The 17,801-nt window shown below is 42.9% G+C and overlaps 1 protein-coding gene across 1 annotated transcript; it reads left to right on the plus strand.

Annotated features, from left to right (window-relative positions):
- The first annotated feature begins 562 nt into the window (after positions 1-562).
- NTPCR (nucleoside-triphosphatase, cancer-related) lies at positions 563-12,563 on the plus strand. Its single transcript, XM_035560495.2, has 5 exons — positions 563-757; positions 2,972-3,134; positions 4,076-4,172; positions 7,066-7,275; positions 11,986-12,563. The coding sequence occupies exons 1-5, from the start codon at positions 724-726 to the stop codon at positions 12,052-12,054; spliced, it is 573 nt and encodes a 190-aa protein (XP_035416388.1). The 5' UTR covers positions 563-723; the 3' UTR covers positions 12,055-12,563.
- Positions 12,564-17,801: the final 5,238 nt, after the last annotated feature.

Raw genomic sequence — 17,801 nt, forward strand, 5'->3', positions numbered from 1 at the left:
GAAAGTGCTGAGCCTTGTGTGACTGGAAACTCTGCACTGAAATCCTCATCCCTGCTCTCTTATAAATCTCCATTTCCAGAGCCATACGACGGCATACTTTTTTTGGGATGTGGACAGATGTCTGTCATCGTCTTTTTTGGGATGCTGACAGATGTCTGTCAGCATCTTTGTTAACATGCCAAACGCTTCCATTTGTGTCCCAATTCACTCAGTTTTGTAGCAAGCCAGTCAATTAACCCCCTGGTCACCCTTCACTTGGTATCCGCACCGAGGTGTCAAGACAACTCGTTTGTCTTTTCGTTGACCGTTTCCACGCATCCTGGATCATATTGTTTGCTGAACTGGGCAAAAAATTCTAGGGAGATATTCAGAAATATCTACAGAGATATTTCAGAGAAGTAGGTCAAGCTGACTAGAAAACGTGTCGGAAATTAGTTTTCTCCCATTTCACCTCTCCCCTAACCTTAAATAACACATGCCTTCTACGAACCACTACGGCAGAGGCAACCCCAACGCAGGCAAACGCCAAAGCCTCGGCATCACCGGCAGCCCCTCCATTTCCCGGGCGGCCACGTCCCGCCGCCATGTTAGGCCGCCCGGGGCCCGGTCGGCTCCGTGCTGTTCGGGCCGCCGAGGCTGCGCGGGCCGGCGGGGCAGAGGCGGGGCGAGGGCGGTGTTTCTCTGGGCTGAGGCGCTGCGAGGGGCGGTGCGGGGGCCGCCGACATGGCCAGGCACGTTTTCCTCACGGGACCCCCAGGTAACGGCGCTGACAACCAGAGGAGCGCGGGGCGAGGGCAGGCCGGGGGGGAGCCGCTGGGAGCCGGGGAGCGCCTGCGGGGGGCGGTCGGGGCTGAGGCGGCCCCGGGAGGCCCTCGGAGCTGTGGGCTCACAGTCTGGTGTTGTCTGGTTATCCTGGAAGGAAGCAGTGGGAGCTGTAAGGTTAATAAATAATCAGACCTGTTCTTACAATTAATAAAGCCGTGGGCCTGATTCTCCTTTTTGTGAGCCTTTTGCTGATCCTGGTGTTGTCTGTAATTAATTTCAAATGCTACTGCTGGGTTCAGGTAGAAATACACACTCCCCACTTTATTCTTCCCCTCCATCCACATAAATAAAAGCAGTCGCTGGAGGTTGGGCCGACCCTGGCCTTGCCTCTGTTCATTTAATTGAAATTGAATGTACTCTTCTGATTAGATAAATGTATAATTTTAAGCTTTCTTAAACTTAGTTTGAATCATTTTAGCTTACTTTGGCAATTCGCTGAATGAAGGTAACAAAATCAGAGACATCAAATCTACTTAGCTGAATTAGTATAAATTCCCATATAGAGACAAGGCCTCGGAAAGATGGCAGATATTGATGGTGCCATGCTTGTTATTTTGTTGTTGTTCAAATGCCAAGAGTTCCTTTGGCCTCAATTTTTAAAGTTGTGCTTGACTAGATGCCCCTGAAGCCACAGAAGATTTTGCCTGTGATATTTTTGCCTCAAGAAGGCTCTGGGGAGACCTTATAGTGGCCTTCCAGTGCCTAAAGGGGGCTACAGGAAAGCTGGGGAGGGACTCTGTATCAGGGAGTGTAGAGATAGGACAAGAGGTAATGGCTTTAAATTAGAAGAGGCTAGATTTAGATTAGATAATAGGAAGAAATTCTTCACTCAAAGGGTGGTGAGACTCTGGCACAGGTTGCCCAGAGAAGCTGTGGATGCCCCATCCCTGGAGGTGCTCAAGGCCAGGCTGGATGGGGCTTTGGGCAGCCTGGTCTGGTGGGAGGTGTTGCTGACCATGGCAGGGGTTGGAACCAGGTGGTCTTTAAGGTCCCTGCCAACCCAAGCCAGTCTGTGAGACAGTTAAGAAAGTAGTTCCTAAATCTACTTAAAACCTAGGGAAGGAGTTGCCCTATTGAAAAGACTTTTGTTGATGTCTTTACACACATCACAATCGTCTTTATTCCTTGTCTCCAGGAATTTAAAGAGTTACTCTGCAGGATAATTTCCATTTTCTAAAGCAGATTTTCTTGATAAGAATGATTAAAAATGAAGTGCTAACTATAAATTCTGAGAGGTGACTGTCTTCTTTTATGCTCAGCTTTGTTGAGGGATGTTCTTCTAAAACGGCAAAGAAGGGAGATGGCTCCTTTGTGAGAACAGAGGGTGCCTGGAAGGTGGCCAACATTTGCATAGAAGGTACATTAAATCGTGCTTGGAGGCATCAGATGGGAAGGGTCTTAAAGATCTTTCTTAGATCTGGGAGAATTGATTATAGGACCTCAGCATAATTCACACAGGAAGGAAATTCAGGGCCAGCTATGAGACCAGGTTGCTCAAAGCTTTATCCAGTCAGGTCTTGCAAATCTCAAAGAATGAAAACTGCGCAGCCACTCTGATATCTTGGGTTTACTGAGTGCTTCCAATTGCTAGGACACAATACAAGTATTGCATGCTTAATCCATTGGAAGTCAGGCTTCTGGTTATAGCAATCAGTTTTGACCTAATCTAAAAAGAGGATAAATTCATCTCTGATCTTAAAAGATAGTGAAGAGCAGAGATAAAGAAAAGGAGATTGATCAGTCAGCCTTGTAGCTAGCTTGGATATCAGTTGTGTAACAGTACGGCTCTCGGCATGGACTCCTGTGTATTTGCCCATCTTGGGGCAAGCTTTGTGGCCTGTCCAGACACTAAGTGAACAAGTTCAGTGGTAGCCTGGGATATTTTTACCGTTCTGTTGTGACTTCACTGTAGGCATACTTCTTAAAGACTAATAAAACATTATGGTGTCGGTACAACATGGACTTTAAAAGGTGCTTCTGTTCTTGCTTTTCCTACCACTTTTTCAGTCTGTAAATTGTTCTTAAAAATAAATAAATAAATAACCAGTGTTTGTGCTAAATCACGTCATCGCTGAGTTATTTAAAAAATAGGCTTTTACCACAGAAGATTAATCCTGTGTACTTTTTGTTTCCCCTACGATTTTAGGGATTGGAAAGACTACTTTGATCCAGAAAGTCACTCAGGCACTAAGATCCTCAGACGTTCCCGTTGATGGATTTTACACAGAGGAAGTTAAAGAAGGTGGCAGAAGAAGGGGATTTGATGTTGTCACTTTATCTGGAAAACGAGGTCCTTTATCTAGAGTCAGGTACTGAAGTTTTAATTGTTGTAAGCAGCTTGTTGTTTTATGCTTCTCTCATGTGTCAGCATGTTAAATACTCCTCCAGAAGGTGATCACCGTTGCACGTATGGCTTTCATGTCAGGTTCTTTGTTCAGTTCTTGTGACCTGGCTGATCCCTGCATTGTTGCCTATCTATCGCATAGTGAAACATGGAAAACGTGCTAGAGAAGGATGTTCTCTCTTACTGCCTGTTTTACACCATTAGAAGAAGCACTGCTCAGCCTTTTCTCGTGAGTCCAAGTCTCTTTGGGATACAGTGAATAGCTTGTTGTAGACAGAAAGGAAGATTCTTTTTTTCTGCAAGCTAATTGATGGGTACAAAATCTGAAAATTAAAGGGAAATTGCATGTAACATTTTTAAAGAGCCACCGACTGGCCCACAAATCCCAGGTGTGAATTTTAAGAAAAAGAGTGATGTATGAAATTTTAAGAAAAAGACTGATGTTTGCATATGTCATGCAGCACATGCAAACTGTCCAAATATTTTCCCAAGACTGTGTAAGTGTTTCGGAGTCCATGCTGAGCTTTGGGCTACCGCAGTGATGCTATCTGTAATGTCACATTACCTAATTCAAAGGTAGCTCATATGCTTCCATGAACTGCAGGTGTTTATTTTGGTTTCAGTGCAGATACACCTGCCAGCTTTTATATTCCTTTGTCCTTCAATACAGTGTTCAAATTTAAGCTTATATAGTACTGAAGGTATTGTATGGTATGTTTATTATCTGAAAGTATTCTATCTGCAGCATGACTTAATGCGTAGCTTACAGGGTTTCTTTCCTTTGAAGAATTAAGGGGAGTTTGACTTACTGGGGTACCTATTCTAATAAATGCACTTGGAATGACTGCAGTCAATTCTCATTAAACTTACTACTTAGAAGGATCTGTTTATGTCTTTCAAATTCAGTTCTGATTCTTCTACTTCGAGACGTGAATATCGAGTTGGACAGTATGTTGTAGACCTGGTTTCATTTGAGCAGTTGGTTCTACCTGTGCTGAGAAATGTGAGTATTGTGATAAAGCTGCTGAAAAACGGATGCTTGATGATAATGAGCGTTATCAGAAGGCCCTTCTACAGCCCTAGTTTTTGGTGGTACTAAAGGGCCTCTTTCTTGGGTTTCACTGGTACTGATTGACTTCAGGATCGGATCAGGAAGCTGAAGGGGCAGAGATCACTTTCTATCTCCTTGTTGTGACGTCGTCCTGTGACCAGGCTGTCCTTGGGCTGAGGGACAGCCGATAGGAAGTTTCTTCCCATGCCACCTGATTTCACACTGGAAGGTAAACAAAATGTACAGGTGGCTTACCACACACAACTGGGAGGAGTTAGTGGGCCCAAAAAAAGGGATTTTCCTGCTGCTCCTCCTACATCTCTTTTTTTCCCCTCAATGATTCCTTTCTTCTTCCAGTAGAAACATTGTTTCTTGAATCCAGTGATTATTTTTGTTTACAGCTACATAATTACTATTAGGTTTTAAATGTTATAGCGATGTATAATTTGATACAGGCTGCTGCACACAGAGCGTTTTGTGGCTTTTTCCTATCCTTCTCTTATCCTGTTACAACAGTGCAAGCAATATTACGCTTGTGTCCCTTCTTCATTCTCCTTCCTGTCATCCCAACCTTTCCCCTCTCCAAAATTAAACAAGAACAGACCTGACTTTGGCAATAACATATCATAAACTGCAGCAGCTGCTGAACAGTACTGCTAAAAATCGTACTGTGATTTTTGTACACTGCCAAATCTTAAGGGGCCAAGGAAGAAGGGACTTCTTAATGAACTTAGGGAAAAAAAAACGAAAAAGAAAAATAATAATAATTATAAAAGTAATAAAACAGAAGGGTGCAAAGGGGCTAAAATGAGATTGAGGATCAGATTGTTTTTGTCAAGGAAAGCTAAAGACTGAGAGGAGGGAAGCAAAGATGTTGGGGGCAAGGGAGAAAGGGAATATGAATAAAATGGGACTTCTAAAATATTTAACTTCACTGTAGCTTGATTTACTGTGTTGGTAAATAGAAGAATAGTTTAAATTAAATAAAAAAGGCTTTATTAAGTCAGTGCTGTACTCTGAATCCTCTTACTGCTGTCTTAATTTATTTGAAGTTCGTGAATGATTTTGCTAGGAGGGTTAGCAGTGTTCATTTTTTTCTGTTTGTTTTATAGCTGCCTGTGAGAACAAGAGAGTGAAGAGAGGAAGAAAAGGGGCCAGAGGGGTAGGACAGTGCATGACCCTGTTCTCACTGAAAGCACTGTTAATCCGTTTTGTGGGAACGTGGTCATGCATGTATGTGGTACAAAATGGGAGAAGAGGAGAGAGAAGGCGGGCAAGATCATAGACCTGAGACAAGAAAAGGGAAATGAACAAGGCATGGTCTGGTTTGATCAAAGGGCCGCGGGAGTGGGAAAGCGCCTGCTTAGGCTGGCAGACAGCTTCAGCTCTTACAGTTCGGGTCTTGCTCGCTCCATTGAGAACTGGGATAGATCCTACAGTGGGTGAGCTCTTTGGTTCTGGAAATGTTACCAGGCAGGACTGAGGATTGTATCCAAAGCAAAATGTTCTGTTTCTCTGGGGGTGACCTAGTGACTACTGTTGGCTTTTTAGCTTACTGATCTGTGAAAGCTTTTTAAATAAAACAGCAACTCAGCAGGGACTTGGCTTGAAAAAGTTTTAGGATGCATGTTACACAGCTCTTCCACTTCCCTGGAAGTAAATAGAGAGAAAAAAAGCTGGAAATGTCCTGGTTGGTTATCAAGATAGCTTTAAAAACAGTTAGTTGTTTTGAGAGAAATGCTGGTTTTTGCCCTCCTTACACTCTTCCTGATTTGTTTTAGTTTTATTTGGTGTTTCTTTTAGTTGTTGGATTTCTTTTTTCAACTCTTGAGGCTTTCTATCACAATGTGCCTCTGCATTGCTTGCTGTGATGTGAGGTTCTAATCACAAATCTGATGTTCAAGTCAATTTTGTGGCAAGAGACTATGCCAGAGCAATAGATCAGACAGAAAAGGGAGACACAATGTGAAGGTGAACGTTATTGTTGCTTCTGGAGAGGTCAGCATGATTCTGTTTACAGTTTGGCTACTGACTTCTTGTTCTACTTTGGACAAACAGTTTTGACCTCTTGAAATTTTACCATGATGCTACAAATACTGGAGCCAGAGGTAAAGTCCCTGAGACCTGCCTGGGTCTGTCTGTTCACTTCTCTGCGTGCCTGACTTTGCAGCATTAGGGGCTCAGCTGGCATAGGCAAAACTGCTGCCGTATGATTTGATAATGGAAGAATAATCTTTATGAAATCTGAAATCTTACTTACAACTTGGAAACTGAAGATAAGGGTACAAAAATCTGATTTAGCATTTCTGGTGCTAAAATAGCAAGGAACAAGCTTCTCAATTTAAAATTGTTTTTCGAATGGCATCATGTAGCTAAAAGGAGACAAGCTTCCAAATCTAGATTTAATGCAAGTCTTTTTTCAGTAATTGTGTAGTGTGGATATTGATCTATTCTAAATGCAGAAGCCAGTGTTTTGAAAAACAGGAGTCCCTCAGGTTTAATGAGAGTTGCTAGTAGGCAAAGTGCAGTTCTGAACTGTCACATAGCTCTTACAGGGCCATTGTGAGAATGCTGCTTTGAAGGAAAACTGATGTGAATATTTCCTATTGTAGTTGGTGTTTAGGTATTTATGCTGTACCTGCATTCTCATCTTCCAACAATCTTTGCTGAGATATAAATGATAAATTTAAAGTCTGTCAGTCACCAACAGTGACTTTGACTCTTCCACTTCCCCCAGAATTACAATTTAATTGATTTCTTGCAGAGGTAATTTTTATTAGCACAGAAACTGTTGCTCGTTCTAAGGTCTGTGTTGTTTACAGCCTGCTGATGCGCTTTTCCACAGGTAAACCACAGCAGTGATACAGAGAAGAAGATCTGCGTCATAGACGAGATTGGTAAAATGGAGCTCTTCAGCCAGGCATTTATTCGAGCTGTTCGTGAAACGCTGACCGACCCTGGTACCGTGGTACTTGGAACGATTCCAGTACCGAAGGGAAAGCCACTGGATCTTGTTGAAGAAATAAGAAGTAGGAAAGATGTTGAAGTGTTCAACGTGAGTAATGTTAAATGTTCTTAAAGAGCCTTCTGTTCTGCATTGCTGGTTTGTATTTGGCTCTGTTTAAAAACTAATTGTTACTACCAGTTGATAGCTGTGGGTAGCTTGTATGAAATAAGTTTTTTAGTTTCCATTTGGTTCTTAATGGGCAGGTGTTCACCTTATTAAAAAAAAAACCCTCGCAGTTGGCACTTACTGTATGAGTCTCACAGCTGGCTTTGCTTGTGAGGGGCCGTGGAAGTAATGATGTAGTTGTTTTTAAAGGTTTTCTTGCTGTAGTATTATTGCCATCTAAGTATTCATTATTCCTGAGAGTTAAATCTTTTAAAGTACAGTCAGATTTTTATTTTTTTTTTCAAACTGGCTTGCAGAAATATTACCCGTAATCGTATTCAAGGAAAAAAAAAAAAGCAGCAGTGGGGTTTGCAGAAATGACTTCTAGAAGAAAGACACTTGTAAATGGAGTGTGCTTTCTCTGGAGTCAGTGAAATAACTTTGGAATTAATTATGTTGTTCTACAGACATAATTTTCAGGATATTAGGGCCTCAAAGTGCGTTTCTGATCAGTTACAGAGAAATTCTCAAAAACTTACCACAACAGATCAGCCTGTTCAGAGGAATACATGAGAGGTTCCCTTAACATTTGTAAGCACCCTGGATACTTTGTGAAACCAAGCTAAACACAGCCCCCACTCCTTTGATTTATTTTTTTTTCTGCTCAGTGTTACTGTTCCAAGGAGAGAATAAAGCTGTATATCCGAAACTGAACTCTATGGATCTATAAATTAGGGATACAGTAAGTGGGACTTCGATGTCCCCACTGACTAGCAGGGGCAGTATGCTGTAGAGCAGTACGGTGCTGCAGCCTGGGCTTTACTGGACGCAGGTCACAGTGACAGTGTGTGCTTGGTTGTGATTTGTTTTCTCCTTCCTCCTTCACTTGGATCACAACAACTTGTCCTGAATGATCTTACTTTCTGCAGAGAAAGAAAAACCTCCATCTCCTTTTTTCCTCTTCAAAGTGACATTAACAGAACTGCAGTGCTCAGAGAAGTACCTCGGCTTTCTTCTAGTTGGTGGTCCCCTCATCATCTTTACTTTCTGGTTTTTGAATTAAAAGCCTGTTTAAGCGCTGAAGCAGCCCCAGGAGCAAAAACAACAGAATGTTCCTTTTCCCCCATAAACATTCGTCTCCTACCTTTCCCTTCAGACACTAAACCCCATGTTTCCTGCCCTACAGCCCATGTGTGTTGGTTGCTGCACTAGTGACCAGGGATGCACGTGAACGTGAATTCTCTGTGACTTGCCTTTTGGTGGAAGAACTGGGGGGGAGGCAGTGGCGAATGCCTCGGTGAAGGCAGCAGTTGCTGCATAGGATGCAGTCACGGTGAGGCAATAGCGTTCCTTCTTCTCAGAGAAGGAAGGGGAGTGCTAGAAAGCACTGCTTGGCTTTTCAAGGAAGCTTCAGAGCCTTCCACTGTCTCTTTATGTCAGGTGATGTTCTGAGGCACGTGCTGCTCAGCCCCAGGTTATTGGGTGTGTCTGTCGGCCAGCGCATCTTTCTCTTAAATGTCTACAGCCAGCTAAAATCTTGCTGTACATTTCAGCGGAGCAATGTTTTCTAAAAAAAACCCTTTACAAAAAAAAACGAGCCATCCTGTTTATAATGCTGAGATTAGAACATGCAGGTTTCTTTGTTTAAGTACAGATTTCTCTGGTGGATCCTTCAGCCAAAAGCGAGAGTGTGAAATGTGTGGCAGGTTGCAATAGTTCCCCAATGACAAGAGACCTGCTACGCTAAAGTCCTGTACAGGAGAACATCTGTCTAGCTCCCGTGACACACTGCATGCTCTTTCCCAGCTAGTTAAAACGTGTGCATGAGCAGGAGCAGAACTTACCCTCGTGGAGTCGGATGTGTTTCTGGCTGAAGTAAACACCGGATCACCAGCTACCTCATCGAAGGGCTGTGGCACGGGGAGAGCCTGGGGTGCCCAAAGAGCCCGGAGTGTCCAAAGAGCCCACGGTTAGTTTTTTCTTGCTAACTTTTATGATGCCCGGAAGCGTGCAGAAGTAGGTGGCTATCTTCCAAACCAGTTCTGTCTGCTTTGTCACTTAGTGTGGAGTTAAGCTGCATTCAATAACTCAGCAGGGTTTTCTGATCCTTCTTTTATTGTCACAAGGATGGTTCTGATGTTTGACGCTAAGTGCCTGGACACAGCTGTTTTGGGTTTTACAGCCCCTTCTGTCTTGAAAGCATATTCAGTTGGTGTAAATGGGTCCAGATGCCCTAAAAGCAGTTGAGATTCGGTCCCCAATGTTTAATTTATTTTATCTAGAGCACTTAACAATAGGGGATCTGATATTTAACACATTTTTTTCCATTGTTGCCCAATTCCATTTTGCTGAGAACTAAACTTTCCAGTGCAAGTACAGGGGCTCTTTTTGCACTGCCTGGGTCTGCACAGTTTTGCAGATGTGGAGTCATAAATAGGATCACTTTATCCCTAGCAGCTGGCATGATTCATTTTCTCCCATTTTTCCTTCTACTAATTTTTCTTCCATGAAACCCACGAGTGAAATTTGGTTGTCTCTGCCTTTTGAGAAAGAAAAAAGAGTTTAATGGATAGTAGCTGAGGTTCCAGTTGGATGCTCTCTGCTAGTACTGTTTCCTTGACAGTTCCTGAATTGTTAGGGGAAGAAAGCTTCTGTCCTTTTGCATGCTTGGAGTTCAGGTGATTGTTTCTTCCAGATTATCTAAATGCTTAGTCAAAAGCAGTATCTGCAGTTGCTTTTACTCCCTAAAAAACTGCCCGTCTCTTTGTACGTTCAGCATGGATACTGGGAGACTTGTTCTGTCTGGGAAAACTGCCTGCACAGAATGTGTCCAGATCTTAAGAGGAGGCTGGTATCTATCAAGCAGCCTTTGCAAAACACTCGTGAGAATTGCCCAGCACTTGGCACGCTCTCTGGTGCTCTCACTGGACTTCTGGCATGTAGGTATGGAAGAGGGGCAGGTAAAATGCAGTATTGTTTTTGTTGGCTGTGAGACAGTGGAAAGAGCTATTAAATGTTCAGAAGGTCCTTTGAAAGTCAGGATGTCAGGACACTTACTGTGAGATTTAGAGTTTGGCTCATCTGTGCTCTGTGCCTTGTTTACCTCGGGGTGTCTCAATAGCCTTACTGAAGAGCAATTCCATTCTTTATTGTCTTGCTCTTTGCTGTTGTGGGCCTTTCTTTTTATCTTATAATAGCCTTGGAACAATACTCAATAAAAACAGCAACTTCCAGGCAGATCTTCCCAGTCCTTTCCTCTTTTCTTTTTAACGTCACTTTTTCATCAGTCCCATGTTGATCTGCTCTCTTGAATTCAGGTGTCATAGGTGAGACCACTGTCTCTAGGTTTATAGGGCAGTTTTCCAGCATTTGGATAGGATGTCTGTGACTGAACAGCAATAGGTGCCTGGGGTTAAATTCTTCAGGTAGGACTGTCACCAATTTGTTGTTGATGATGATGATGATAATAGACTTTCTCCTGTTCAGTACTGACTGTAGTACTGGAAGGAACACGGATCCATGTGCTCAGGTATTAAACGCAGCTACAGGGAATGCAATGAAACCTCGCTGGTGGAGAGCTTCATGCCATGTATACTGGGGTGTCTTTCCTTTCTCTTCTAGCAGCATTTCTCAAACTTTGTTAAAGATATGAATGCCCTTACTTATTTTGGGGGGACTCATCTGTCAGTGGGGGATTTCCTTCTGCCTTTTCTGCAGGGATCTGAACAGTGAGGAAAATTCCTTAAGCTTTTTAAGAGAAGCTCCTGCTGGCACTTCACAAATGTTTAACCCTTTCGCCACCCCAGCCCTCTCCACAGGTTTTGGTTGGTCATGCTGTGGCCACTCCCATACACAATGTGGGTGACCGGGCTCTGCATCCGGGCAGGGCCATTCAAGAAGGCGTAATCTGCACCCCCAGCCCCACCGTTCTGCGCTCTGTCACTGCTGTAACAGGGAGCTGAGCTGGCTAGCAAGCGGCAATGTTTCCTTGGCAATTCACAGCGGTCTGCAGTTGCTGCGACACTGGGGACCCAGAAAAACCACTGGGCTGTGGATTTCCACACGGGCTCTTGTTAACGGCCAGCATTGCCACAGACTTAAACCAACCTCAGTGCAACACAAAAGCCCCCCAGCTTCTTCAGGTGGTCTTATTTCTCTTTCAAGGCGTTTCTGTCCTGCGGTGCTAAGGTTTCTAAGTACACAGTTGTGCTGTTAAGCCTGTTTTAATTTTTGATTGAAGATGTTTTTGACTTGGGCTGTCATCCCTGGAAATACAATCTTTTCAAGCAGTGAAGGCGCAAGAACTCCACTTTATAATAGAAAAATGATGCTTGGTAATCAAAAAGGATTTCTAGTAATGACAAAAGTACACAGTTTCTTTGAGCAATTCTTGTTAGTTATTCAAGCCCTGAATAATACTGCAAAATACCATGGGTAATTAAACCAAAAAGATCACTGAATATTCAATTACATGTGCAGATTTGTGGCTTTAGCTTATTGTGTTCTCAGTAGTACAAGAAGGCAGGTGTTTGACACTCAACATTCCTCCACCAAGAAAGAAATGCATTTGAATTTCTGCTTTGTTTTTTGGAGTAAACAGTGATGTAGAGGTTATTCATCAAATTACATCAGTTTTAATTTCTCTTTCTCTAGGTTAGTAAGGAAAACAGGAACAACATTTTGCAAGACATCTTGGCAGCTGTGGAGTCCTGCAGAAAATGAACACCTTTTCTTGTCTGTAAACACTAAAGCCTTTATTTTTACAAAACATAACGCTTGGTGGATATTTGATCTGCCCTTCCTGCTGAAGCTTCTGGAGGCTTTACTGGAGCTTCCAGGGTAAGCAAGGTAAAGCTGGTAATATTCTAAACCGTGAAAACGAGATGGAAGGGTTCTTGTTCATCCAGGTCACAAGCTGATCCATTCAAAACTTCGAGAGATCCATAGTTAACATGAAAATCCGACCTGGGTATTTGAAAGTTAGGCGGTCTGACTCCGATCCTAGTTACACCATGTAAAAGTAGTTAGCTGCCAAATCTGATAGAGATCTGAGTCCTTCAGAGTGGTGAGGACTGTTCTGGCCAGAGAGCCGTTGGGGGTCTATAACATCCCATGCAGTAATGTGTGTTGAGGAACCAGAACTTAGCCCCAGTGTAACAGAACACAACCCTGCCCCAGAAGTATGTGTGCTCTGCCTGGCTTGTGTATAAATAAATACCTTTGCTAACTGACCTGGTTGAGGTGTGTCAAAGTTTCACTGTGGGTGCTGAAAATTCACGAGGTGGAAGGAATAAGTGGATTCTCTCCAACTGCGTGGTAAGAAGGGTTATAGAGAATTCCAAGGAAAATTCCTGTAATTCCAAATGATACATACAGAATTCCACTTCAGGGGGAAACATAACCAACTATACCGTTTCTTAAGTGGCCCAGACAGTAGTTAAGAGGGCTGCCTTTTGGGTTAATTTTAAATTTTCAGGTGGCAACCTTGCTTCACACCCCTTTTAAAAAAAATCTTTAGGTTCATTGGAGCTGAATCAAATCTTGACATATGTTTTTCATGCAGAGTTTATGAGGTCAGGATTGACTTAATGCTGCATTTGTCTATATGGGTTTTACAACCTGTTATGTTTACTGATACTTTTCTTTTGCTTGTTTGAATTTTTCCTTATTCAGTTCTGTACACACTTAATAGTTGTGATATAAGAAGTGTGTGAGAGTATTAGACAATGTCTTTTTTCCTCTGAGGTTTGCAAATGTGTTAGGAAAAAGTACTTGCACATAATCTGTTTTGCATGTTATGAAAACAGAATTCCCTCCCAGGTGCACTTCTGTTCCGTATACAATTTATAGTCATCTCTGGCTGTAAGATGTTAAGACTTCAGTTGTTCCTTAACTTTTTTCTGGTTAGTTCAACAACTGGTAAAGTGAGCAAACTAAAGGCATTTTCAAACATTGATTTTGTTTCTTATTTCTATGCAAACTGACACCAACATTTCTAGGTGGCTGGATGGGGACAGGAATTTTTTTACAGGTGCCCTGGAAACAGAACGGAGCATGCAGGGAGCATCTTTTCTTTTTCCTGTACTTGGAATGCCAGTCTGGTACAAACGTTGTCCCTGCCTGGATGGCAGGAGAGACGTGTCATGTTATAGGACACCATGGCCCTGGTCCCTGACAGCTCCATGACAGTGCCATTCTGGCCACAGGCATTTTGATAACGGAGTTGCCTTCATATCTGGGGAAAAGAGAATCCCTCTCAGAGATCCCCTTTGGGAATGTACAGCTCCAGCCTGCTTTTCACAAAATAAGGCTGAGCCCTGAAGGTATTGTAAATCCACAGTAATTACCACAGGCATTCTTCTCTGTTGTTAGACAAGATGGATGGAGAGCTACAAATCCTGCCTGTAAAGGACTGGCACTGAGAAATGCAACCTTGTGAATGCAAGAGATGTCTAGCTCTTAGCCCAGTGTTTACCAGTCATTGCCTGTGGTGGTGGTGGCTGCTGGGTTCTGTGTTTTGGATGTGAAAGATCCCATCTTACCCATGTGAAAGATCCCACCTTACCTGCTTGAGTCTGGTTACAGTGGTGGTACAGCTCCATTGTGCTTCTTGTGTGACAAGGAGCCTGCAGGGTGTTTGTTCTCTACTTTTTGTAGAGGGCACTCGTGCTTGTCTCCTAGCATGGCAGCAACTTCTCTGTGTCCAGCTGGAGGCCTCTGGCTGAATGAAACCATCGCGTCAAGATTTGCAGTAAGAAGAGCAGAGGCAACTGCAGTGCGCTACCTGAGGGCTACTGCAGGGCACTCAAGAGGGAACTCCAAACTCAACCTTTGCCCTTTCTACAGCAACCCAAAAGTGATCTCACGCTGATGAGGAAAGATAAAACCTCTGACTGTTGCCACCCAGAAATCTAAACAGAGTTGAGGCCCAGGTGAACCATGAGGCTGGATATTGCTTTTTAGTTTTTGTGCCTTATGCTAGCACAACTCGGGGAATTTGCTGTGTACTGCTGCAGTACTGGTGCTTGGTGGTTTTGTGACTGGTTTTGCCATTTTGCTTGGGCACCTTCTCCCACAAACTGTTGTATTAATATGGGGTTTGTGCAGCTCATTTCATGCGCATGAGATGCATGGATTTAGGCAGTCATCTGTATGCCCTCACGTGGGCTTTGTTTCAGCTGTGCACAAACTTTTAGGAGGAGTTTGCATCTGCAACTTTACATGCACAGGAGTAATGGTGTTAAGAGTATGCCTTCTAATGGGTGTGAACGCATCGCTCTTGAATATGCTGAGAGTTGTAGGGGAAATTCCCTATCCTAGTGAAATTGGGAGATAAAGTGGGGCGGGTTGGAGAGGAACATTATTTGGCTTGGGGAACAGTTTGCTCCTGCTTTACTCAGGTATTTTATTAAACAGCATAAAGCTGAAGAGACCCTTATTTAAGAAAACATACACTGCCCAGAATTTTTGACCTCATGAAATTCTTAATTCTTTCATTGCCTTGCTTTAGTTTGCTGAACAAGAGGACACTGACAACTGTGATTTTATTTTAATATACCACTATCTTTGAAATGAAGTTATTGGAAGGAACCAAGAACCTCATTCAGAAAGGTGACTTACATAGAAGCCATAATCTAGATATTTCTGAAACAGATACCTAAACCATGAAGCCTGGAAACTCCTGCAGTGGTTGCTTGGTGCTTTTTTGTCTGTTTGTTAATGTTAAACGCAAAGCACTGTTGAGGCACCTTGTTACAGGTGAAAGATTTGAGACCAAAGCAGACTTTGTCAGGACTTTCGACAATACTTCTTTCTGCTCTTAAAGGCTGGATGTCCCATTACTTCAGTCAGAGAAATTAAGCTGTAAAATATGCTGGAAAATATTGCTTTCAATGTTTACATAATTAGCGAAATTCTAGCAAGTCTTAAGGAAGGACTGATCTTTAAAGCTAAATAAAATGGAGGTATTTGACACCCACATAGAGGGTGGGAAGGGGTGTTTCTTTAGGAATGATGGCAGAGCTCAGTTCTCCAAATTCCACGTGAGGCAGTTCACTTCGTCACTGTTAAGTGATACTAATCCTTGTAATAGGTATATTGCCCTGCAAATAATGCCATGATGCCTACTGTGGTTCCATAATTAGACTGGAAAAATCTTCAGTTCTCATAACTTTTGACCAGTGTACTGATGGTGCCTTGTACATGGTCTCATGGTACAAGGAATACTTTCTGTAGTGAGGGGAGTTAGTCAATGGAACAACTTACTGACACTGGAGGTGAATTTTTCCTTCCCTCAACTGTGAATGAAACATCAGCCCCTTTAAATTGAAGGGTATTTTTGCCACTGACATCAGGGGCTCTTGCTTTCTGCTACCTATCTCAAGATGGGTGAGTATTTTGTTGATCTTCTTGAAGTTCATCTTCTCTCTGAGCTACGCCACGCTTTTAAGAGAAATAAAGAGACGTTTTGTGGTCTGTGTTCAGCAGGAGATCCTAGATGATCTTAACAGTCATTTCTGGCCTTTGAATCTGAGACAGTCCTAAAGAAATGATTTGCCTGTTTCAAATACGCACCGAGGGAGAAAGTAATATTTCCAAGTGAAGTTAGTTTTTATGACACCTTTTGTTTACTTCAGAGGTAAAAAATTTATTGTCTGGTCTTGCACTAGTAAAATATTTGGAAAGCCTTGAGAGAACTGTAACAACAAACAGAGCATTCCCAATTCCCCTGATGGGCTAATTTTACTAATAGCACACATTTGGTGAAAATAACCTCTGATGTACCAGCAAGATTCCAGATGACAACATTAGTGCACCTGCAGGTTTTAATTGGTGCAAAAAAGGAGGGAATATGAGGTACCAATTATTCTCTCAGAGCCTGAGAATCAAGGACGTTTTTGGCAAGGAGGCTTGTAATTCCAACATAAAATTGCACGCAGCATGGAATAAACAGGGCCTGCATTATTTATCATGCATTAGACCATTTTTGACTTGTAAAACTCTGAGAAGGCTGAATGAGAGGTGAATCTTTAACACTGGACCTACTGCAAAGTTAATTATAAGTAATATGTCTGTCTTGCAGATTTAAGGATGTACAAGCACTAGTGAAACACTGTAATTAAATACCAGCTCCCAATCCAGGGAGCAATCTAAAAATGGCTATAATTGGGTAGTTAAAAAAAAAAAAAAAAACACATGCATTGATGAGAAGATGCTTATTACATGCTGGAGAATTTCACTGGTAATTCTAATCTAAAATGAGCTGCATAGAATTCAGCTAATCCTTAACTTAAATTTCCCAGCAAGAGAAGTGCAGTCACTTGGTGGGCTGGAGCCAAATGCAAGTGACGTTTCTTGCTTTATTCTAGTAAATAGCTCTTTAAAAAACCTTTGAATAGCATTGCAGAGACTCCTAAGAACTTCATAGTTCCAGAATGTTACAGATTGAGAGTACCTGGCCTCTTGGTGAGAGAAAAAAGAATCACTGTGGTAAGTGTTCTTCCTAACGTTTGTCTTAAATGCAATGAAAGTCAAGATTTTCTGTCTGTGGAAACAAGGTGAGACTTTTCAGTGACAGTTCACAGCGTGTGTGTGTGTGTATATGGATATACATATGTAAGAAGTTTGTAAGACACTTCCAACGTACCTGGTGGGTGCAAGCAGTTGAGCAGCCTGTAGTTGGTTTTGGTAAAATGTTACCAAAAGCTTTTGACCAGGTCTGGGCATGTTTCACCCTTAGGAGTTTTATCACCTGGCTTTTACTGTGTGATGTGAACTAGAGCCTATCTGCTGTGAAAAGAAAGTACAGGAAAACAAAATGAGAGCAGGCAGCGAATATCCCCCATTTAATGTGAGGGCTGAAGTGCTGTATTTGTGCTTGTGTCACTGTACGCTCATTAACCTCCTGCCTGTAGCCTGCTCTACTGTAGGTGTTCTCCCAGCTCTCCCGTTGCGAGGGCCGCATCAAGGCAGTGTGCAGAAAATCATGCCCAGTGTTTCTCTTCAGCAGTGCTGCTGTTACCTGGGGGGGCCCTCCGTCTCTTCATCCCTTCTGCTATTTCCATGAAAGAACTGTGTGTACTGACTGCTCTTGTGGCTCGGGTGATCTCTTCCAAGGGTGAGTTCAGACTGCCAGCATTGGGAGCATTTCTACTCTCAGGTTTCAGAACCAGAAAGGTTTTGGGCTGACCAAGTGAGCATCCAGGTGGCTTCTCTCTTGGACCCCTGTCAAGTAAGTGTCAGCCACTGCCACTGGGAAAATTCAGGCCTAGCACCTGGGATCTTCAAAACTGACACAAACTGGAACTGCTCATAAAAGGTGCTGACATGTTGGCCATGGTGTCCTTCCGCTGTCATAGCCGCAGTAAGGGATTGAACGTGTAGGGTAAGCAAACCGCTCAACCTGAGCAACCTCCGGGCTGAGTTTTATGTTGGGCACTCCAGAGTTGGTCAGTGAAGCAGCTGACTAA

Source organism: Cygnus atratus, chromosome 3 (genome assembly GCF_013377495.2).
Source record: "Cygnus atratus isolate AKBS03 ecotype Queensland, Australia chromosome 3, CAtr_DNAZoo_HiC_assembly, whole genome shotgun sequence".
Taxonomy (NCBI): Eukaryota; Metazoa; Chordata; class Aves; order Anseriformes; family Anatidae; genus Cygnus; species Cygnus atratus.